The sequence below is a fragment of the Oncorhynchus clarkii genome, chromosome 28 (genome assembly GCF_045791955.1).
Source record: "Oncorhynchus clarkii lewisi isolate Uvic-CL-2024 chromosome 28, UVic_Ocla_1.0, whole genome shotgun sequence".
In the NCBI taxonomy this organism is placed as follows: domain Eukaryota; kingdom Metazoa; phylum Chordata; class Actinopteri; order Salmoniformes; family Salmonidae; genus Oncorhynchus; species Oncorhynchus clarkii.
In genome coordinates, this window is record NC_092174.1 from 48,079,950 (window position 1) to 48,104,721 (window position 24,772).

A 24,772-nucleotide genomic window follows, 5' to 3' on the forward strand; every position below is an offset into this window, starting at 1 on the left:
GAGAACCTGTCAAATAGACAGGGAAACGTAGCGGCCATAATGTCAAATGTTAGATTTGTTTCTCCGAGCATTTTAAAGGCCACGTCCCCTCTTACCTGTAAAGACTGCTGAAACACCTGTACTCCTGTATCCAGTCACTCTGTCCCGAGAAAGATCATCACTTCCCTCTCCTCTCGTTTGAAACCTCTACTGTGTGTCATCCTGTCAGAATTCATCATCATCATCATCATGTGAGATAGAGGATGCTGATCCTCCTGAGATTTATAGGCTGGGAAACCATGTGTAAAAGAAGTGTCCTGCCGACAAAACATGTCAAGTCAAGTTCACCTTTGGGCCCACATGAGATTAAAATTGAGGAAGTATAAACAAGCATTAAAGAATGACTGGCCCCTTTAAAAAACTAAACAACGAATCCCTTTGAAAAACGGCCTGTTGCATCAATATGAGTCAGAAACATTTATTATCATGTCAAAATTGACGACAAAGTGTAAATGGGATAATTTTGGTCATAAAGTCAGTCTGGTCTAAAACAGAGTTTGGAACCTCAGTGTGTCACAATGAGTAGATTAAGGTGGGATTTAGATTATAATTATGTCAGCAAATCATGTCCACTTTCGCCAAACTCCAAGCTCCAAGTGCAAATCATGTCCACTTTCGCCAAACTCCAAGTGTAAAATCATGCCCCCCTTTCTCCAAACTCCAAGTGTAAAATCATGCCCCCCTTTCTCCAAACTCCAAGTGTAAAATCATGTCCCCCTTTCTCCAATCTCCAAGTGCAAATCATGCCCCCCTTTCTCCAATCTCCAAGTGTAAAATCATGCCCCCCTTTCTCCAAACTCCAAGTGTAAAATCATGTCCCCCTTTCTCCAAACTCCAAGTGTAAAATCATGTCCCCCTTTCTCCAAACTCCAAGTGTAAAATCATGTCCCCCTTTCTCTAAGCTCCAAGTGTAAAATCATGCCCCCCTTTCTCCAAACTCCAAGTGTAAAATCATGTCCCCCTTTCTCCAAACTCCAAGTGTAAAATCATGCCCCCCTTTCTCCAAACTCCAAGTGTAAAATCATGCCCCCCTTTCTCCAAACTCCAAGTGTAAAATCATGCCCCCCTTTCTCCAAACTCCAAGTGTAAAATCATGTCCCCCTTTCTCCAATCTCCAAGTGCAAATCATGCCCCCCTTTCTCCAATCTCCAAGTGTAAAATCATGCCCCCCTTTCTCCAAACTCCAAGTGTAAAATCATGTCCCCCTTTCTCCAAACTCCAAGTGTAAAATCATGTCCCCCTTTCTCCAAACTCCAAGTGTAAAATCATGTCCCCCTTTCTCTAAGCTCCAAGTGTAAAATCATGCCCCCCTTTCTCCAAACTCCAAGTGTAAAATCATGTCCCCCTTTCTCCAAACTCCAAGTGTAAAATCATGCCCCCCTTTCTCCAAACTCCAAGTGTAAAATCATGCCCCCCTTTCTCCAAACTCCAAGTGTAAAATCATGCCCCTCTTTCTCCAAGCTCCAAGTGCAAATCATGCCCCCCTTTCTCCAATCTCCAAGTGCAAATCATGCCCCCCTTTCTCCAAGCTCCAAGTGTAAAATCATGCCCCTCTTTCTCCAAGCTCCAAGTGTAAAATCATGCCCCCTTTCTCCAATCTCCAAGTACAAATCATGTCGTTTCATCATGGCCGTTGTCGTTTCATCATGGCCGTTGTCGTTTCATCATGACCGTTGTCGTTTCATCATGGCCGTTGTCGTTTCATCATGACCGTTGTCGTTTCATCATGGCCGTTGTCGTTTCATCATGGCCGTTGTCGTTTCATCATGACCGTTGTCGTTTCATCATGACCGTTGTCGTTTCATCATGACCGTTGTTGTTTCATCATGGCCGTTGTCGTTTCATCATGACCGTTGTCATTTCATCATGACCGTTGTCGTTTCATCATGGCCGTTGTCGTTTCATCATGACCGTTGTCGTTTCATCATGACCGTTGTCGTTTCATCATGGCCGTTGTCGTTTCATCATGGCCGTTGTCGTTTCATCATGGCCGTTGTCGTTTCATCATGACCGTTGTCGTTTCATCATGGCCGTTGTCGTTTCATCATGACCGTTGTCGTTTCATCACGGCCGTTGTCGTTTCATCATGGCCGTCATGGCCGTACAAATTTTCACATAAAAATGTCAGACTTGATTTGCCCTAGCAAAAAATTTATCAACCTCTACAAAAATACCCACTGATTATAATCAGCATAATAATGACCACTTCCTGTATTTAGGGGGTGTGTAGAGTGATATGTAATCTTATTGGTGAGTGTGTGTGTGTGGGTGGGGGTGTGGGAAGTGTGGGTGTGTGTATACTGTGTTACTGTGTAGTCAAGACATGGATCTTGGCGAGTGTGAACAGAGAGACAAGAGGAGAGGCGAGGCATCGTGTGTGTGTGTGTGTGTGTGTACACACAGACAGAGGAGGAAGGTTTATTCTGAGAACTCTGGGGTGATCTCATTCTAGAACAATGTGAGCTGCTACATCCTGTCTCTCCCTCAATTCAAGGGACTTTATTGGGAAACACACGTTTACATTGTCATGGGAAACACACGTTTACATTGTCATGGGAAACACACGTTTACATTGTCATGGGAAACACACGTTTACATTGTCATGGGAAACACACGTTTACATTGTCATGGGAAACACACGTTTACATTGTCATGGGAAACACACGTTTACATTGTCATGGGAAACACACGTTAATTTCACTTGCTTTGGCAATGTAAACAAGAAACAAAAGTGAGAAGAAACTCAAAACAACATCAACAAAACAACATCAACAAAACAACATCAACAAAACAACATCAAATGTCCAGTAAACATGTTAATGTTAATGACGCTTCATATTACCAGCTGTGTACAGTGTTTTTAACATTCACAAGGATAATGACGCTTCATATTACCAGCTGTGTAGTGTTTTTAACATTCACAAGGATAATGACGCTTCATATTACCAGCTGTGTACAGTGTTTTTAACATTCACAAGGATAATGACGCTTCATATTACCAGCTGTGTAGTGTTTTTAACATTCACAAGGATAATGACGCTTCATATTACCAGCTGTGTAGTGTTTTTAACATTCACAAGGATAATGACGCTTCATATTACCAGCTGTGTACAGTGTTTTTAACATTCACAAGGATAATGACGCTTCATATTACCAGCTGTGTAGTGTTTTTAACATTCACAAGGATAATGACGCTTCATATTACAAGCTGTGTACAGTGTTTTTAACATTCACAAGGATAATGACGCTTCATATTACCAGCTGTGTAGTGTTTTTAACATTCACAAGGATAATGACGCTTCATATTACAAGCTGTGTAGTGTTTTTAACATTCACAAGGATAATGACGCTTCATATTACCAGCTGTGTAGTGTTTTTAACATTCACAAGGATAATGACGCTTCATATTACCAGCTGTGTAGTGTTTTTAACAATGTGTAAATAGTAGTATGACTAGTAGGTGAAGATAAGTAATCAGATGAATATGGGTTTTATTTACAGTGTTGTCTCACTGGTTGACCTTTTCTTGTGGCAACAGCTCATCCATCTTGCTACTGTGACGGTACACTGTGGTATTTCACCCAGTAGATCTGGGAGTTTGTCAAAAATGGGTTTGTTTTCAAATTCTTTGTGGATCTGTGTTATCTGGGGGAAATATGTGTCTCTATTGTGGTCATACATTTGGCAAGAGGTTAGGAAGTGCAGCTCAGTTCCCACCTCATTTTGTGGGCAGTGAGCACATAGCCTGTCTTCTCCTGAGAGCCAGGTCTGCCTACGGCAGCCTTTCTCAATAGCAAGGCTATGCTCACTGAGTCTGTACATCTTAATTTTGCGTCAGTCACAGTGGTAAGGTGTTCAGCCACTGTGTACTCTCTGTTTAGGGCCAAATAGCATTATAATTTGCTCTCTTTTTTGGTTGATTCTTTCCTGTGTGTCAAGTAATTATCTTTTTGTTTTCTCATGATTTCGTTGGGTCTAATTGTGTTGCTGTCCTGGGGCTCTGTGGGGTGTGTTTGTGAACAGAGCCCCAGGACCAGCTTGCTTAGGGGACTCTTCTCCAGGTTCATCTCTCTGTAGTTGAGGGCTTTGTTACGGCCATTTACCATCATGCAAGGTTGCACCCTCCTAGGCCATATCATCTCAAGGGAATTCGCATTTTTGTACCAACAATAAGGTTTGACCAATTTAGCTGCGGAACCCCTAACTAGACTAGATTTATACACTCTTCATTACATCTGAATGGGCTGAATATTAGAGAGACATAAATTAACAAGGGCATCATCTCCTTCTTTACCAAATGGTTACAAGTACTTTACAATAACTGAAGTTAGATGTTACTTAACCTCCCTGGGATTTGTGGGACGCGTCCCACTTGGCCAAAAGACAGAGAAAATGCTGAGCGTCAAATTCAAATAAATTACTATAAAAATCTAACTTTCATGAAATCACACATGTAAGATACCAAATTAAAGCTACACTTGTTGTGAATCCAGCCAACATGTCAGATTTCAAAAAGGCTTTTCGGCGAAAACAAACGATGCTATTATCTGAGGACAGCACCCCTGTAAACAAAGAGAGAAAACATATTTCAACCCTGCAGGCGCGACACAAAACACAGAAATAAAAATATATTTCATGCCTTACCTTTGACGAGCTTCTTTTGTTGGCACTCCATCCCATAAACATCACTTATGGTCCTTTTGTCCGATTATGGAAGAGTGGCAAGAAGAAAGCCATTTCTTAAAGATATCCATAAAAAGTGTTGTTTAAAGTTTGCCACAAGCCACCTGGGAGACACACCAAACATGTGGAAGAAGGTGCTCTGGTCAGATGAAACCAAAATTGAACTTTTTGGCAACAATGTAAGACGTTATGTTTGGCGTAAAAGCAACACAGCTCATCACCCTGAACACACCATCCCCACTGTCAAACATGGTGGTGGCAGCATCATGGTTTGGGCCTGCTTTTCTTCAGCAGGGACAGGGAAGATGGTTAAAAGTTTTATATCTTTATGTTTGAAGCCTGAAATGTGGCAAAAGGTCGCAAAGTTCAAGGGGGCCGAATACTTTCGCAATGCACTGTATTTAAACGCCCTCCGATTTGACACACTGAACTCTATCAGAGAAGTAGTTGGTGAACCAGGCGAGGCACCACCTCCACCTCCTCATCCCCTCCTCAAGTTGACTAGAGTAATGTATTCAGTATAGGTACCAAACAGGAGAACACAGTTTAGACCTGACTATACTCCTAATGGCCTAGTTCACTCGGTACCAAACAGAGAACACAGTTTAGACCTGACTATACTCCTAATGGCCTAGTTCACTCGGTACCAAACAGAACACAGTTTAGACCTGACTATACTCCTAATGGCCTAGTTCACTAGGTACCAAACAGGAGAACACAGTTTGGATGGTGCAGTATATTGGACCCTAGACAGAGAACTGGCTTTGGTCTCTACCGGCTCGATTTAAGAGTTCTCTAGATGGTGCAGTATATTGGACCCTAGACAGAGAACTGGCTTTGGTCTCTACTGGCTAGATTTAAGAGTTCTCTAGATGGTGCAGTATATTGTTGTCATGGTTCTTCCTGGCACCAGAGGGCAGCAGAGACCGCCCTAGAGACTTTAATGTCCCTGCTAAAAGAGGTGTGTTGTCTTTTGATTCAGTTGTTTTCTGTGTGTGGTATTTTCAAACGTAGTAGTGGCTGCATTATGTTATGGGTATGCTTGTCATTGTTAAGGACTGGGGAGGTTTTCAGGATAATTTTTTTTTTATGGAATGGAGCTAAGCACAGGCAAAAACCGAGAGGAAAACCTGGTTCATTCGGCTTTCCACCAGACACTGGGAGATGAATTCACGTTGAATAGAACATACATGAATAGCCTGAACAAGGGTTCCTATGGTTAGAACCCATTACAGGGGAACCCCAGACATTCTTTAGAGAATAGATCTAAAGGGGGTGATCTGGGAAGACACCTGTCACGTGGGAGATCTTTACGACCTTTCTGCATGGTTTGTCATGTAGACCATGAAACCTAAACATAATGTAGATGGTTGACAAACTGAATGTAGACTATTATGAATATTCATGTTGAGGTGCCCCACTTAGATGTTGAGGGAAATTAAAACATGTTACCTACATTAAGACCTAAACGATGTAGCAGTAAGTAGTAGCCTGGTGTAGTGATAGCAACACACAATGTTTTCATAATTCACTGTGTTTCAGCAGTCATTAAAGTATTGCTAAAATCTTATGTTGGACAATGTAGAATAGGAGTCCCTCAGCATAGATTTAAAAAAAAAAAGTTCTTAGTTTATTAAAGTATTCTTCTCTTGTCGAGTTCATTATCCCTTCAAGGAATCAGCCGTACACATATTTCAGTCGGGTTTTCTCCTGCGACATGCGGCAATAATCTACTACAGTAGTGGAACCGTCACAGGGGGTGTTAGAGATTACGCTGCCCTGTACCTGGCGTGGCCTTAGTGGCAGCGCCCTCTGCTGGGCAAAACACTTCTCTACAGATGTATATGAATGGACCAAAATGAGACCAAGGCATCTTTTTACAAAACATTTTATTCATACCCTATGTAGTCATCGATCATACGTGAACTCAGGTTGCCGGAGGTGACTTTTCAAAGACTTCCTAGACGTATGTCGCAATCCCGTTCATTTCAGTTAAAGCAGAAAACAACAAAGCAATTTGTCATTAGGACAAAAACATTATTGGCGAGCTCATTACAAAATGTATAGTACAAAACAAAAACCAACTAACAAGAACTTGGAAGCAACCTCGTTTCCTACGAACAGTAGTCTAGGCAACCAATTCAAATTTGGTACTTTCAAGATCAAGCACAGCCACACAGCCACACACACACACACACACAGCCAATATCAACTCAGTCACACTACCATTGTCATCAGCTAAGTGACAGACACAGTCCTGGGCATGTCGCTCACGCCTTCACTCTTTATACTCCAGGAAGTGCTGCAGTCTCTTCCGGTGCTCTGCGGACATCTGGACAGCGCTGGAACCCAGGGACACACGAATCAGACAATCAGATCCGTGTTTGCAGGAGTAGGACAAAGATAAACTTTCAAACTAAGCTTCACATTTACAAGGGCAAAACATGATTACACCTATTCTATAGCAGTAGTAGATGACCGGACCCAATTCATTGTGGGACCAAAACATTATAAAGGAAAGTGCTGTGGTGTAATTGAGTGTTCGGCTTCTACCTCAGTGTGCTCAACAGCCAGCCCCCATATTACCGCATCTCTCAGGTCCAACCCCCCATATTACAGTATCTCAGGTCCAGCCCCCCATATTACCGCATCTCTCAGGTCCATATTACCGTATCTCAGGTCCAACCCCCCATATTACCGCATCTCTCAGGTCCAGCCCTCATATTACCGCATCTCTCAGGTCCAGCCCCCATATTACAGCATCTCTCAGGTCCAGCCCCCATATTACAGCATCTCTCAGGTCCAGCCCCTCATATTACCACATCTCTCAGGTCCAGCCCCCATATTACCATATCTCTCAGGTCCATATTACCGTATCTCAGGTCCAACCCCCCATATTACCGCATCTCTCAGGTCCAGCCCCCCATATTACAGCATCTCAGGTCCAGCCCCCCATATTACAGTATCTCTCAGGTCCAGCCCCCATATTACCGCATCTCTCAGGTCCAACCCCCCATATTACAGTATCTCAGGTCCAGCCCCCCATATTACCGCATCTCTCAGGTCCAGCCCCCCATATTACAGCATCTCAGGTCCAGCCCCCCATATTACAGCATCTCTCAGGTCCAGCCCCCATATTACCGCATCTCTCAGGTCCAACCCCCCATATTACAGCATCTCAGGTCCAGCCCCCCATATTACAGCATCTCTCAGGTCCAGCCCCCCATATTACCGCATCTCTCAGGTCCAACCCCCCATATTACAGTATCTCAGGTCCAGCCCCCCATATTACCGCATCTCTCAGGTCCAACCCCCCATATTACAGTATCTCAGGTCCAGCCCCCCATATTACCGCATCTCTCAGGTCCAACCCCCCATATTACAGCATCTCAGGTCCAGCCCCCATATTACAGCATCTCTCAGGTCCAGCCCCCATATTACAGCATCTCTCAGGTCCAGCTCCCATATTACAGCATCTCTCAGGTCCAGCCCCCATATTACAGCATCTCTCAGGTCCAGCCCCCATATTACAGCATCTCTCAGGTCCAGCCCCCATATTACAGCATCTCTCAGGTCCAGCCCCCATATTACAGCATCTCTCAGGTCCAGCCCCCCATATTACCGTATCTCTCAGGTCCAGCCCCATATTACCGTATCTCTCAGGTCCAGCCCCCATATTACCGTATCTCTCAGGTCCAGCCCCCATATAACCGTATCTCTCAGGTCCAGCCCCCATATTACCGTATCTCTCAGGTCCAGCCCCATATTACCGTATCACTCAGGTCCAGCCCCCATATTACCACATCTCTCAGGTCCAGCCCCCATATTACCGCATCTCTCAGGTCCAGACCCCATATTACCATATCTCTCAGGTCCAGCCCCCATATTACCATATCTCTCAGGTCCAGCCCCCCATATTACCACATCTCTCAGGTCCAGCCCCCCATATTACCACATCTCTCAGGTCCAACCCCCCATATTACCACATCTCTCAGGTCCAACCCCCCATATTACCACATCTCTCAGGTCCAGCCCCCCATATTACCACATCTCTCAGGTCCAGCCCCCCATATTACCACATCTCTCAGGTCCAACCCCCCATATTACCACATCTCTCAGGTCCAGCCCCCCATATTACCACATCTCTCAGGTCCAGCCCCCCATATTACCACATCTCTCAAGTCCAAACCCCCATATTACCGTATCTCTCAGGTCCAGCCCCCATATTACCACATCGCTCAGATCCAGCCCCCATATTACAGCATCTCTCAGGTCCAGCCCCCATATTACCGCATCTCTCAGGTCCAGACCCCATATTACCACATCTCTCAGGTCCAGCCCCCCATATTACCGTATCTCTCAGGTCCAGCCCCCATATTACCACATCGCTCAGGTCCAGCCCCCATATTACAGCATCTCTCAGGTCCAGCCCCCATATTACAGCATCTCTCAGGTCCAGCCCCCATATTACAGCATCTCTCAGGTCCAGCCCCCATATTACAGCATCTCTCAGGTCCAGCCCCCATATTACAGCATCTCTCAGGTCCAGCCCCCATATTACAGCATCTCTCAGGTCCAGCCCCCATATTACCGCATCTCTCAGGTCCAGACCCCATATTACCGTATCTCTCAGGTCCGGCCCCCCATATTACTGTATCTCAGGTCTAACCCCCCCATATTACCACATCTCTCAGGTCTAACCCCCCCCCCATATTATCGCATCTCAGGTCTAACCCCCCCATATTACCACATCTCTCAGGTCTAACCCTCCCCATATTACCACATCTCTCAGGTCTAACCCCCCCATATTACCGTATATCAGGTCTAACCCCCCCATATTACCACATGTCAGGTCCAGCCCCCCATATTACCACATCTCTCAGGTCCAGCCCCCCATTTTACTGTATCTCTCAGGTCCAGCCCCCCATATTACAGTATCTCTCAGGTCCAACCCCCCATATTACAGCATCTCTCAGGTCCAGCCCCCCATATTATAGCATCTCTCAGGTCCAGCCCCCCATATTACCACATCTCTCAGGTCCAGCCCCCCATATTACAGCATCTCTCAGGTCCAGCCCCCCATATTACCACATCTCTCAGGTCCAGCCCCCATATTACCGTATCTCTCAGGTCCAGCCCCCCATATTACCGTATCTCAGGTCCAGCCTCCATATTACTGTATCTCTCAGGTCCAGCCCCCATATTAACGCATCTCTCAGGTCCAGCCCCCATATTACCGCATCTCTCAGGTCCAGCCCCCATATTACCGCATCTCTCAGGTCCAGCCCCCATATTACCGCATCTCTCAGGTCCAGCCCCCATATTACCGCATCTCTCAGGTCCAGCCCCCATATTACCGCATCTCTCAGGTCCAGCCGCCATATTACCGCATCTCTCAGGTCCAGCCCCCATATTACCGCATCTCTCAGGTCCAGACCCCATATTAAAGCATCTCTCAGGTCCAGCCCCCATATTACAGCATCTCTCAGGTCCAGCCCCCATATTACAGCATCTCTCAGGTCCAGCCCCCATATTACAGCATCTCTCAGGTCCAGCCCCCATATTACCACATCTCTCAGGTCCAGCCCCCCATATTACAGCATCTCTCAGATCCAGCCCCCATATTACCGCATCTCTCAGGTCCAGCCCCCATATTACCACATCTCTCAGGTCCAGCCCCCATATTACCACATCTCTCAGGTCCAGCCCCCCATATTACCACATCTCTCAGGTCCAGCCCCCCATATTACCACATCTCTCAGGTCCAGCCCCCCATATTACAGCATCTCTCAGATCCAGCCCCTATATTACCACATCTCTCAGGTCCAGCCCCCATATTACCACATCTCTCAGGTCCAGCCCCCCATATTACAGTATCTCTCAGGTCCAACCCCCCATATTACCGTATCTCTCAGGTCCAGCCCCCCATATTACCGTATCTCTCAGGTCCAGCCCCCCATATTATAGCATCTCTCAGGTCCACCCCCCCATATTACCACATCTCTCAGGTCCAGCCCCCCATATTACAGCATCTCTCAGGTCCAGCCCCCCATATTACCACATCTCTCAGGTCCAGCCCCCCATATTACAGTATCTCTCAGGTCCAACCCCCCATATTACCGTATCTCTCAGGTCCAGCCCCCCATATTACCACATCTCTCAGGTCCAGCCCCCCATATTACCACATCTCTCAGGTCCAGCCCCCCATATTACAGTATCTCTCAGGTCCAGCCCCCCATATTACAGTATCTCTCAGGTCCAGCCCCCCATATTACCGTATCTCTCAGGTCCAGCCCCCCATATTACCACATCTCTCAGGTCCAGCCCCCATATTACCACATCTCTCAGGTCCAGCCCCCATATTACCACATCGCTCAGGTCCAGCCCCCCATATTACCACATCTCTCAGGTCCAGCCCCCCATATTACCGTATCTCAGGTCTAACCCCCCCCCCCCCCCCCCCCCCCATATTACCACATCTCTCAGGTCCAGCCCCCCATATTACAGTATCTCTCAGGTCCAACCCCCCATATTACCGTATCTCTCAGGTCCAGCCCCCCATATTACCGTATCTCTCAGGTCCAGCCCCCCATATTATAGCATCTCTCAGGTCCACCCCCCCATATTACCACATCTCTCAGGTCCAGCCCCCCATATTACAGCATCTCTCAGGTCCAGCCCCCCATATTACCACATCTCTCAGGTCCAGCCCCCCATATTACAGTATCTCTCAGGTCCAACCCCCCATATTACCGTATCTCTCAGGTCCAGCCCCCCATATTACCACATCTCTCAGGTCCAGCCCCCCATATTACCACATCTCTCAGGTCCAGCCCCCCATATTACAGTATCTCTCAGGTCCAGCCCCCCATATTACAGTATCTCTCAGGTCCAGCCCCCCATATTACCGTATCTCTCAGGTCCAGCCCCCCATATTACCACATCTCTCAGGTCCAGCCCCCATATTACCACATCTCTCAGGTCCAGCCCCCATATTACCACATCGCTCAGGTCCAGCCCCCCATATTACCACATCTCTCAGGTCCAGCCCCCCATATTACCGTATCTCAGGTCTAACCCCCCCCCCCCCCCCCCCCATATTACCACATCTCTCAGGTCTAACCCCCCCATATTACCGTATATCAGGTCTAACCCCCCCCCCCCCCCCCCATATTACCACATCTCTCAGGTCCAGCCCCCCATATTACCACATCTCTCAGGTCCAGCCCCCCATATTAGCACATCTCTCAGGTCCAGCCCCCCATATTACAGTATCTCTCAGGTCCAGCCCCCCATATTACCGTATCTCTCAGGTCCAGCCCCCCATATTACCACATCTCTCAGGTCCAGCCCCCCATATTACCACATCTCTCAGGTCCAGCCCCCATATTACCACATCTCTCAGGTCCAGCCCCCATATTACCACATCTCTCAGGTCCAGCCCCCCATATTACCACATCTCTCAGGTCCAGCCCCCCATATTACCGTATCTCAGGTCTAACCCCCCCCCCCCCCCCCCCCCCATATTACCACATCTCTCAGGTCTAACCCCCCCATATTACCGTATATCAGGTCTAACCCCCCCCCCCCCCCATATTACCACATCTCTCAGGTCCAGCCCCCCATATTACCACATCTCTCAGGTCCAGCCCCCCATATTAGCACATCTCTCAGGTCCAGCCCCCCATATTACCACATCTCTCAGGTCCAGCCCCCCATATTACCACATCTCTCAGGTCCAGCCCCCCATTTTACTGTATCTCTCAGGTCCAGCCCCCCTTATTACCGTATCTCTCAGGTCCAGCCCCCCATATTATAGCATCTCTCAGGTCCAGCCCCCCATATTACCACATCTCTCAGGTCCAGCCCCCCATATTATAGCATCTCTCAGGTCCAGCCCCCATATTATAGCATCTCTCAGGTCCAGGACCGCATTAAAGTGGTGTTGAACTACATCTGCTATTCTTACTGGAGGTGTCCTCCGAAAGTGGCTGTGATCCTGTAGACAGCGGTCTTCAGGGTGGATCGCAGGGCGAAGCGGAGCGTCTTGTAACTGTCATCTCCCATACTGCAGGAACAGTGACCTGGTTTAGAGGAGGTATGGGGTAGCTTGAAGTGACGATCCACAGCCTGGAGGAGAGGGGAGGGGGTGAGGAGAGGAGAGGGGGTGAGGAGAGGAGAGGGGGTGAGGAGAGGAGAGGGGGTGAGGAGAGGAGAGGGGGTGAGGAGAGGAGAGGGGGTGAGGAGAGGAGAGGGGGTGAGGAGAGGGGAGGGGGTGAGGAGGGGGTGAGGAGGGGGTGAGGAGGGGGTGAGGAGGGGGTGAGGAGAGAGAGGGGGTGAGGAGAGGAGAGGGGGTGAGGAGAGGAGAGGAGAGGGGGAGAGGAGAGGAGAGGGGGAGAGGAGAGGAGAGGGGGTGAGGAGAGGAGAGGGGGTGAGGAGAGGAGAGGGGGTGAGGAGAGGGAAGGAAGGAAGGAAGGAAGACAGTCAGGCACTCAGCAGTCTTGGTATGGATGGATTTGTGCTAACTAACATGTTGATTTCCTTCCCCCATAATCGATCAAATAATTTAGTGAAACATTACAAGCTGAGAACAGGTCAGCGGGAAGCAGCAAATACTGTACCATTATTAGATTCATTTTAAGTGAAAAGTACGCAGGTCTGAAGCTGTCAAATTAACTAGACATGTCTAACCTCCTGTAACAGCAGTAGGGTACTGAGGATGGTAGGCAGGGTGGTCTGAACTATTCCATACTGGTCCTCAGAGAAGGACGCTGCCACCAGGTGAGACAGACCTACAGGAGGAAGAAGATTAGGCTACAATATCTTGACAAAATGTGAAAATCTGTTGTTTTTTGCAAAAAATCTGATGAAGAATGCAAGACCTTGCAGAGCCCATATGTGAACCTGGCTGTCAGCAAACAGGGCCTGACTGGAGGCTTCTGGCAGCTGCAGGGAGAGACAACAATGAGTGAGGAAACTCTACAGCAATCACACGGTGTTAGCCACGGCTAACTGGGACGGCAACAAACATACGGTGTTAGCCACGGCTAACTATGACGGCAGCAATCACACGGTGTTAGCCACGGCTAACTGGGACGGCAGAAATCACACGGTGTTAGCCACGGCTAACTATGACGGCAGCAATCACACGGTGTTAGCCACGGCTAACTATGACGGCAGCAATCACACGGTGTTAGCCACGGCTAACTGGGACGGCAGCAATCACACGGTGTTAGCCACGGCTAACTGGGACGGCAGCAATCATACGGTGTTAGCCACGGCTAACTGGGCCTTCAGAGACAGCGTGCAGGTAAACACACCCCAGGGACAGCGTGCGGGTAAACACACCCCAGGGACAGCGTGCGGGTAAACACACCCCAGGGACAGCGTGCGGGTAAACACACCCCAGGGACAGCGTGCGGGTAAACACACCCCAGAGACAGCGTGCGGGTAAACACACCCCAGAGACAGCGTGCAGGTAAACACACCCCAGAGACAGCGTGCGGGTAAACACACCCCGGGGACAGCGTGCGGGTAAACACACCCCAGGGACAGCGTGCGGGTAAACACACCCCAGGGACAGCGTGCGGGTAAACACACCCCAGGGACAGCGTGCGGGTAAACACACCCCAGGGACAGCGTGCGGGTAAACACACCCCAGGGACAGCGTGCGGGTAAACACACCCCAGGGACAGCGTGCGGGTAAACACACCCCAGGGACAGCGTGCGGGTAAACACACCCCAGGGACAGCGTGCGGGTAAACACACCCCAGGGACAGCGTGCGGGTAAACACACCCCAGGGACAGCGTGCGGGTAAACACACCCCAGGGACAGCGTGCGGGTAAACACACCCCAGGGACAGCGTGCGGGTAAACACACCCCAGGGACAGCGTACGGGTAAACACACCCCAGAGACAGCGTGCGGGTAAACACACCCCAGAGACAGCGTGCAGGTAAACACACCCCAGAGACAGCGTGCAGGTAAACACACCCCAGAGACAGCGTGCAGGTAAACACACCCCAGAGACAGCGTGCAGGTAAACACACCCCAGAGACAGCGTGCAGGTAAACACACCCCAGAGACAGCGTGCAGGTAAACACACCCCAGAGACAGCGTGCAGGTAAACACACCCCAGAGACAGCGTGCGGGTAAACACACCCCAGAGACAGCGTGCGGGTAAACACACCCCAGAGACAGCGTGCGGGTAAACACACCCCAGAGACAGCGTGCAGGTAAACACACCCCAGGGACAGCGTGCGGGTAAACACACCCCAGGGACAGCGTGCGGGTAAACACACCCCAGGGACAGCGTGCGGGTAAACACACCCCAGAGACAGCGTGCAGGTAAACACACCCCAGAGACAGCGTGCAGGTAAACACACCCCAGAGACAGCGTGCAGGTAAACACACCCAAGGGACAGCGTGCGGGTAAACACACCCCAGAGACAGCGTGCGGGTAAACACACCCCAGGGACAGCGTGCAGGTAAACACACCCCAGGGACAGCGTGCGGGTAAACACACCCCAGAGACAGCGTGCAGGTAAACACACCCAAGGGACAGCGTGCGGGTAAACACACCCCAGAGACAGCGTGCGGGTAAACACACCCCAGAGACAGCGTGCGGGTAAACACACCCCAGAGACAGCGTGCGGGTAAACACACCCCAGAGACAGCGTGCGGGTAAACACACCCCAGAGACAGCGTGCGGGTAAACACACCCCAGAGACAGCGTGCGGGTAAACACACCCCAGAGACAGCGTGCGGGTAAACACACCCCAGAGACAGCGTGCGGGTAAACACACCCTTACCTTGTTAAACAGATACATTATCAGCATCCGCTTTGCCAAGAAATGTTTAACCTGAATGAGACAATTACAAAGTTAATAAAAAAGAATGAATAATAGCTAAAATAATACACCACATCACTAGTCAGTAGCTACCAAATGGGAGAACATTTTTAGAAAACGCAAGGCAGTAGTACCTGGTCCTTCCTGTTCTGTAGGAAGGTAACAAGGAAGGAGGGTTTGAGTTGGGCCTGGGACGGGCTGGGGGCGGGACCAGGAGATGGCGGAGGACTGCCGTTCAGCTGGGAGTCTAGACATAAACAGAGAATGGTCTGAATTCATAGGTCAATAAACATCGCCGTTGTTGACTCGTCAGCGGTAAAACAAATCCATGGTTCTGAAAGGTGAATGATAATATCTAATCAAATTGTATTGATCACATATAAGTGTTTAGCAGAGGTTATTGTGGGTGTAGCAAAATGCTTGTGTTTCTAGCTCCAACAGTGCAGTAATACCTAGCTAAATGCTTGTGTTTCTAGCTCCAACAGTGCAGTAATACCTAGCTAAATGCTTGTGTTTCTAGCTCCAACAGTGCAGTAATACCTAGCTAAATGCTTGTGTTTCTAGCTCCAACAGTGCAGTAGTATCTAACTAAATGCTTGTGTTTCTAGCTCCAACAGTGCAGTAGTATCTAACTAAATGCTTGTGTTCCTAGCTCCAACAGTGCAGTAGTATCTAACTAAATGCTTGTGTTTCTAGCTCCAACAGTGCAGTAGTATCTAACTAAATGCTTGTGTGTTTCTAGCTCCAACAGTGCAGTAATATCTAACAGGCTGACTACACCGCTCGCGTGCGCGAGTGTTTCAAAATACATTTAAAAATCTATATTATTCAATTATCGCGCGCCAACGAGCATCTGCGTTGCCAAGGGCTAAAATAGAAGTCAGTTCTATTTTTGACGCAGATTATGCTGCAAGTCCTGCCTCTCCCATCTCCTCATTGGTTTATAGAAGCTGCTACCCACGTGCCATCTCCCCATTGGTTATACCCACGTGGGTGACTGAAAGACGAACGAGGTCATTGGCGATAATGCACCTAATTCATGAAAGTTGACAATTGCAATATAAAGTTCAGAGAAGAAAAAGCTTGGAAGGAGGAGAGATGACTAGAGACGATTCGGTTGGCCGTTTTATGTGTGGATTAACTGTCGGGAGTAGAGGACCTTGTGCATTTCAGGTAAAAATAACAACTCAATGTTTATATCCCAGGACAAATTAGCTAGCAACAGTAGGCTAGCTAAATAGGACAAATTTGCTAGCAAGTGCAAGCTAACTAGCTAAATTGCCATAAATATTTAACGCTTTTCGACCTGTCCCCAAATGAATGTAATTGGTTCAGAGTTTGTTTTGCTATTTTAACCTGCGTGTCATGATCACGTTTGGTGTCGGGGGACAAAATAAATATGCACGATGGCGCACGCGCGCAGACGGCTTTGGTTCCGTGTTACAGTTTCACAACATATACCCAAAATACACGTAAATCTAGGTAAGGAATGGATTAAGTATGTGTGTGTGCATATATATATATATACAATAAAAACGCAGCATTGGACTAAGATACAGTGGTATAGTTTAGAATACAGTACATATGAGATGGGGGATGCAATATTTACAAATAATGAAAGTGATTAAATATGATACCACTCATACGATGCAGTCCCATGGCTCATAGTAGCAAAAGCAGTATAGTGAAATACGACTAGTCCATCGGTAAAATCAGCCATGTGTGGCCCCTGGGCTGTCCCTCACCTGTAGAAGCAGACCAGAGTTTGGGGCCCCTCCTCATGACGTGAGGGCTCTGGATGGAGCTGAAGCCGGGGGACAGGGCCCCCTGAGGCTCCAGGGGGCCAGTGAGCCGCCGCAGGGCGGGGGAGGAGAAGGGGCTGTCTAGGTCCGGGGTAAAGGGGGTGGTCAGGGGAGTTCGCAGCCCCGCCCCGACAGAGGAACGTAAGAACACTGAGCCAGGGGTTCTGATCAGGGCGCTGGGCCGAGGAGTCTTCATATCCTCCATACCGACAGAAGTTACTGGAGGAATAGAGGGAATCAGAGGGGTGTTTTTAAAGGACTTACATACTATTAAAAAAGGTGAACTGACCGCAACCCTGGTTCTGGGGAGATAGAGTGAGCAGGCAGGGCACTAACACCGCTGACTAATCAAGGTCTTGATGAGCAGTTGATTAGAGGACTGTGTTAATCCAAGGCTGTAAAACAAAAAAGTTGCACATCCCATGATAGGCTGACCACTGACCATGGTTAGAGCCCTGAATGCTGATTGGCTGACCACGGTTTGACGTTGGTTCAGAATGTTCTCTAGAATGTAAACATGATTATAAACTGGGTGGATCGAGCCCTGAACGCTGATTGGCTGACAGGTGTGGTATATCAGACCCTATGACAACATTTATTTTTACTGCTCCAATGACATTGGTAACCAGTTTATAACAGCAATAAGGCACCTCAAGGGTTTGTGGTATATGGCCAATATACCACGGCTAAGGGCTGTATCCAGGCACTCCGTGTTGCGTCGTGCTTAAGAACAACCCTTAGTCGTGGTATATTGGCCATATACCACACACCCCCCCCGAGGTGACTTATTGCTTAAATATAGAAAAATAAATATATATATTTTTACTGTATATGTTTTCATTAATCTACTGAATGGGATTTACCAACCTGGGAAAATGTTTAACATAATACACTTGTACTATACACAGATACCACAGCGTATTCAACCTTTACTTCTTACACATTTTGTAACATTACGTAAAAAAAAAAAAATCCTCAATCTACACACAACACCCCATGATGACATCACAACACCCCATAATGACATCACAACACTCCAAAACGACATCACAACACTCCAAAATGACATCACAACACTCCAAAATGACATCACAATACTCCAAAATCACAAAAACAGGTTTAGAATTGTTTTCAAATCTATTAAAAATAAAAAACAGATGTAAATAAATGTAAGTATTTAGACTCTTTGCTATGAGACTCGAAATTGATCTCAGATGCATCCTGTTTCCATTGATCATCCTTGAGATGTTTCTACAACTTGATTGGAGTCCACCGGTGGTAAATTCAATTGACTGGACATGATTTGGAAAGACACACACCTGTCTATATAAGGTTCCACAGTTGACAGTGCCTGTCAGATCAGAAACCAAGCCATGAGGTCGAAGGGATCGTCTGTACAGCTCCGAGACAGGATTGTAACGAGGCACAGATCTGGGGAAGGGTACCAACAATCTGCAGCATTGAAGGTCCCCAAGAACACAGTGGCCTCCATCATTCTTAAATGGAAGAAGTTTGGAACCACCAAGACTCTTCCTAGAGCTGGCCACCCAGCCAAACAGAGAAATGGAGGAAACCTGGCACCATCCCTACGGTGCAGCATGGTGGTGGCAGCATCATGCTGTGGGGATGTTTTTCAGAGGCAGGGACTGGGAGACTAATCAGGATCGCGGGGAAAGATGAACGGAGCAAAGTACAGAGTGCTCAGGACCTCAGACTGGGGTGAAGGTTCACCTTCCATCAGGACAACGACCCGAAGCACACAGCCAAGACAACGCAGGAGTGGCTCCGGGACAAGTCTCAATGTCCTTGAGTGGCCCAGTCAGAGCCCAGACTTGAACCCGATCGAACATCTCTGGAGAGACCTGAAAATAGCTGTGCAGCAACGTTCCCCATCCAACCTGACAGAGCTTGAGAGGATCTGCAGAGAAGAATGGGAGAAACTCCCCCAAATACAGGTGTACCAAGCTTGTAGCGTCATACCCAAGAAAACTTGATGCTGTAATCGCTGCCAAAGGTGCTTCAACAAAGTACTGAGTAAAGGGTCTCATATAAATGTGATTTCTATTTTTTATTTTTTTGTAATAAAGTTTAACATTTCTAAAGACCTGCTTTTGTTTGTCATTATGGGGGTATCGTGACGTCATTATGGGGGTATCGTGACGTCATTATGGGGGTATCGTGACGTCATCGGGGGTATTGTGACGTCATTATGGGGGTATAGTGACGTCATTATGGGGGTATCGTGACGTCATTATGGGGGTATCGTGACGTCATTATGGGGGTATCGTGACGTCATCGGGGGTATTGTGACGTCATCAGGGGGTATTGTGACGTCATCAGGGGGTATTGTGACGTCATCAGGGGGTATTGTGTGTAGATTTGAAGGGAACAACAACTTAATTCCATTTCAGAATAAGGCTGTAATGAAATATGGGACAAAGTCTGAACATTTTCTGAATGCAGCGTAATAATGTTCTTCAGAGAGAGAGACAGAGCGTTGTAGCTACCGGAGCCTTCCGAGGAGGTGGTGGACCGCTTGTTGCTTCCTGTAGACTGGGACTTGGCCCGTCCGTTAGTAGCTACAGTGTCATGGTGGGCTACCAGCCGCTCAGTCAGGTCAGACAACAGAGACAGACACTCCTTACTCAGGGCCGTCCAGATGTGAGGGTGACCGCCTGGGGAAAACACAGAACGACAAAGGAAAAGTTACCTTCCAGGAATTACATACAGAACGGGCAACATTTCTCTAGACACTACATCCCCAAAGTCAAAATTGGCTATATCGTTAAAATTCATAAATGACTCAAATTTGCAACAATATATATATACACAATTATATGATGAAACATTGCATTTGTCCTTAGAAAGTGAATAACATTGAAAAACATTAAATAAAATCACAAGGAAGTGTTTAAGTAACTCCTATGGCTGTGGTAGTCATGAAATTGTGTCAGCATTTTGTCGCCATAGAAATGACTGCCGGTCTCACAGTAATGGACTGTTAATTAACAAACATGGTTTAGCATCGCCAGGCCTCCACGCAAACAAGCCACTGAAACCTCATTTAATCCATGATTTATTTCAGGTCTAAAGAAACAGAATGTATACTGGCCTGTTTGTATACATAAGATCTAATATGTATGGTAATATGGTGTTCTACACTGCACTAAAATATCAAACCCAACACGGAACAAGTCTAATGATTTTACTTTCTAAATAATTTTAATCTTTTAAATCTTCAATTTAAATAAATTATTTAGGCTGGATTTCACATGACTAGGCAGGGGCGCAGCCTATGGGTGGGCCTGGGAGTGCATAGGTTCACCCAGTCAATCAGAATTATTTCTTCCCAAAAAAGGGCTTTATTACAGACAGAAATACTAAGTTTTATCAGCTGTCTGGTGACGTTCCACAGGTGAAAAAGTGGAGGTCCTTGGCTGGCGTGGTTACACGTGGTCTGTGGTTGTGAGGCCGTTTGGACATACTGTCAAATTCTCTAAAACGATGTTGGAGGCGGCTTATGGTAGAGAAATTAACACAATTATCTGGAAACAACTCTTGTGGACATTCCTGTAGTCGGCATGACAATCGCACGCTCCTTCAAAACTTGAGAAATCTATGGCATTGTGATGTGTGACAAAACTGCACATTTTTAAGTGGCCTTTTGTCCGCAGCTCAAGGTTCACCTGTGTAATCATCATGCTGTTTAATTAGCGTATTGATGACACCTGTAAGGTGGATGGATTATCTTGAAGAGAAAAGTTAAATAACAGGGATGTAAAAAAACATTATGCACAACATTAGAGAAATACGCTTTTGGAACATTTCTGGTATCTTTAACTTCAGGGGAAAACATGGGACCAACACTTCACATGTTGTGTTTATGTTTTTTTTTAAATCAGTACTGTTGGGTTCTCAGAATGTGTAATAATACTTATGTCACTGAGTGAAAGAGATCGCATGTGGCATTGATGAGGAGAGAGAGCCATAGATTAGTGATGAAGGAGGAAGCGATTACATGTGGCAGGCATTGATGAGGAGAGAGAGCCATAGATTAGTGATGAAGGAGGAAGCAATTACATGTGGCAGGCATTGATGAGGAGAGAGAGCCATAGATTAGTGATGAAGGAGGAAGCGATTACATGTGGCAGGCATTGATGAGGAGAGAGAGCCATAGATTAGTGATTGGGGGGGGTTGAGGTCAGGTCATTTAAAGGGAGGAATAAAAGTTTGTGTCCCCTATCTCTTAGTGTCCTGCTTAGCAGTAAAGATCAAATGTTTGTACAGATGTGTAGGAGGAGACTCAGCCCAGGAGGAAGGGTTAAATGTTAGTTCTTGTGTGAATGTTTTTGTTGTCTTAATACACCTGGATTGACCCTCTGGGAGAAAAAAACCTTGATTAAGCTTTCAGTGTTTTACTCAGAAATAGAACCTAACAGTACACATGCAACGTCTTAAATGCTTTAATTGTCCTTTTCATTGTGTTTAAAAAAAAAAAACACGATACTGTTTTGATAAGTGTTTGTGATTTAAGTGGTTTAAAAAAATGACAGAGTACAAGGCCTTTTTTTTACCGTGGAATTAGCACCGTCTCTATTTGACGCGGAATTAGCACCGTCTCTATTTGACGCGGAATTAGCACCGTCTCTATTTGACGCGGAATTAGCACCGTCTCTATTTGACGCGGAATTAGCACCGTCTCTATTTGACGCGGAATTAGCACCGTCTCTATTTGACGCGGAATTAGCACCGTCTCTATTTGACGCGGAATTAGCACCGTCTCTATTTGACGCGGAATTAGCACCGTCTCTATTTGACGCGGAATTAGCACCGTCTCTATTTGACGCGGAATTAGCACCGTCTCTATTTGACGCGGAATTAGCACCGTCTCTATTTGACGCGGAATTAGCACCGTCTCTATTTGACGCGGAATTAGCACCGTCTCTATTTGACGTGGAATTAGCACCGTCTCTATTTGACGTGGAATTAGCACCGTCTCTATTTGACGTGGAATTAGCACCGTCTCTATTTGACGCGGAATTAGCACCGTCTCTATTTGACGCGGAATTAGCGCCGTCTATTTGACGCGGAATTAGCACCGTCTATTTGACGTGGAATTAGCACCGTCTATTTGACGTGGAATTAGCACCGTCTCTATTTGACGTGGAATTAGCACCGTCTCTATTTGACGTGGAATTAGCACCGTCTCTATTTGACGTGGAATTAGCACCGTCTCTATTTGACGTGGAATTAGCACCGTCTCTATTTGACGTGGAATTAGCACCGTCTCTATTTGACGCGGAATTAGCACCGTCTCTATTTGACGCGGAATTAGCGCCGTCTATTTGACGCGGAATTAGCACCGTCTATTTGACGTGGAATTAGCACCGTCTATTTGACGTGGAATTAGCGCCGTCTATTTGACGTGGAATTAGCACCGTCTATTTGACGTGGAATTAGCGCCGTCTATTTGACGTGGAATTAGCACCGTCTATTTGACGTGGAATTGCCCCCATTCACCGGGTTACCTTCAAAACAAGTCCTGTGATACTTAGGGGTCGGAGAGCAAAACTGAGAACAGCATTGTGTCCGTGAGAGACATATTAGTTCGTTCGTAGTTGTTATTATAATAATATTAATAGTTTGTAGGCCAAAACATTTGAACACTACAGACATTTTTGTGAGAAGACCCATTTTGGGGATGTCCTCTGGTCTAACAAACACCTCTGTAACTCTGCCACCTTTGACCTCAGATGCGGAAGGCCGACATCGACGGATGCAGTGGATTGAGGCTCAGCCCATGTTTAGAAAGTATTCATACCCCTTGTCTTGGTCCACATTTTGTAGTGTTACAGCCTGCATTCAAAATCTACACACAATACCCCATAATATTTAGAAACACACCCGTCTATATAAAGTCCCACAGTTGACAGTGCATGTCAGAGTAGAAATTATACCAGTCCAAGGACCTGTCCATAGATCTCTGAGATAGAGTTGTGATCAGGCATATATCTGGGGAAGGGTATAAAACAATTTCTAGAGTGTTGAATGTTTCCAAGAGAACAGTGGTCTCCAAGAAAAAAACATGGAACTACCCAGAGACTCCACCAAAAGACTGACCAAACGGGCAAGAAGCACCTTGATCAGGGAGGTGACCAAGAACCCAATGACCACTCTGACAGAACTACACAGTTCCTTGGCTGAGATGGGAGAACTTGCCAGAAGGACAACAGTCTCTACAGCACTTCACCAATCTGGGCTTCATGGGAGTAGGTCACTATAGTAGCAAGCGCTCCACCACATCTATCACTCCAGTGATTAATTGCTAAATTGTAATTATTTCACCACTGTGGCCTATTTATTGCCTTACCTCTCCAAACTTACTCCATATAAAGATTTTTCTATTGTGTTATTGACTGTACGTTTGTTTATGTGTAACTCTGTGTTTTTGTCACACTGCTTTGCTTTATCCTTAAAAAAAAAAAAAAAAAAAAAAATCCTTAAATCCAGATGTGCAAAGCTGATACAGACAAATTCCAAGACGACTCAAAGCTGATACAGACAAATTCCAAGACGACTCAAAGCTGATACAGACAAATTCCAAGACGACTCAAAGCTGATACAGACAAATTCCAAGACGACTCAAAGCTGATACAGACAAATTCCAAGACGACTCAAAGCTGATACAGACAAATTCCAAGACGACTCAAAGCTGATACAGACAAATTCCAAGACGACTCAAAGCTGATACAGACAAATTCCAAGACGACTCAAAGCTGATACAGACAAATTCCAAGATGACTCAAAGCTGTGAATCGCCGTCAAAAAGGTGCTTCTACAAAGTATTGACTCAGATTTGTGAATACTTACGTAAATAAGGTTTCTGTATTTCATTTTCAATAAATGCGTCAATTTCTAAAAACATGTTTTCACCTTGTCATTATGGGGTTATTGTGGGTAGAATTTTTGTTGTTGATTTAATCCATTTTGAATTCAGGCTGTAACAAGAAAATGTGGAATAAGTCGAGGGGTGTGAATACTTTCTGAAGGCTCTGTATCTATAGTTTAACCAGATATCTTAAAAAGGGGAATTTATTCAACTAATTAGATTTCCACGGGAACACGAGAGATCGACTCGGGGGTAATTTAAGGTTAGGTTTAAAATAGTCAGAAATGGGCGACTGTGGCTATGGACGCTACTACCAGGGAACATTGCCCCGGGACTACCAGGGAACATTGCCCCGGGACTACCAGGGAACATTGCCCCGGGACTACCAGGGAACATTGCCCCGGGACTACCAGGGAACATTGCCCTGGGGCTACCAGACAGAAGAACATTATGCACACTGCAGAGTCAGTTGATGTTTCCGAGACATTTCCAATGTCAACAGTGTAGACA

The 24,772-nt window shown here is 46.7% G+C and overlaps 1 protein-coding gene across 2 annotated transcripts in view; it reads right to left on the bottom strand.

The window, feature by feature from the left end:
• Nucleotides 1–6,593: 6,593 nt before the first annotated feature.
• Nucleotides 6,594–24,772, bottom strand: part of LOC139387401 (NDC1 transmembrane nucleoporin) — a 53,386-nt gene continuing 35,207 nt past the window's right edge. The window contains exons 11-18 of one of the 2 annotated variants that reach the window (XM_071133554.1): nucleotides 19,881–20,048; nucleotides 17,317–17,592; nucleotides 15,706–15,818; nucleotides 15,533–15,583; nucleotides 13,605–13,668; nucleotides 13,414–13,514; nucleotides 12,692–12,852; nucleotides 6,594–7,064 (exon numbers count right to left, since the gene is read on the bottom strand). In XM_071133554.1, coding sequence (XP_070989655.1) covers nucleotides 7,001–7,064; nucleotides 12,692–12,852; nucleotides 13,414–13,514; nucleotides 13,605–13,668; nucleotides 15,533–15,583; nucleotides 15,706–15,818; nucleotides 17,317–17,592; nucleotides 19,881–20,048 — 998 coding nt within the window. In that variant the 3' untranslated portion in view covers nucleotides 6,594–7,000. The remainder of the gene's footprint in view (nucleotides 7,065–12,691; nucleotides 12,853–13,413; nucleotides 13,515–13,604; nucleotides 13,669–15,532; nucleotides 15,584–15,705; nucleotides 15,819–17,316; nucleotides 17,593–19,880; nucleotides 20,049–24,772) is intronic. The other variant, XM_071133553.1, reaches the window with a different exon arrangement.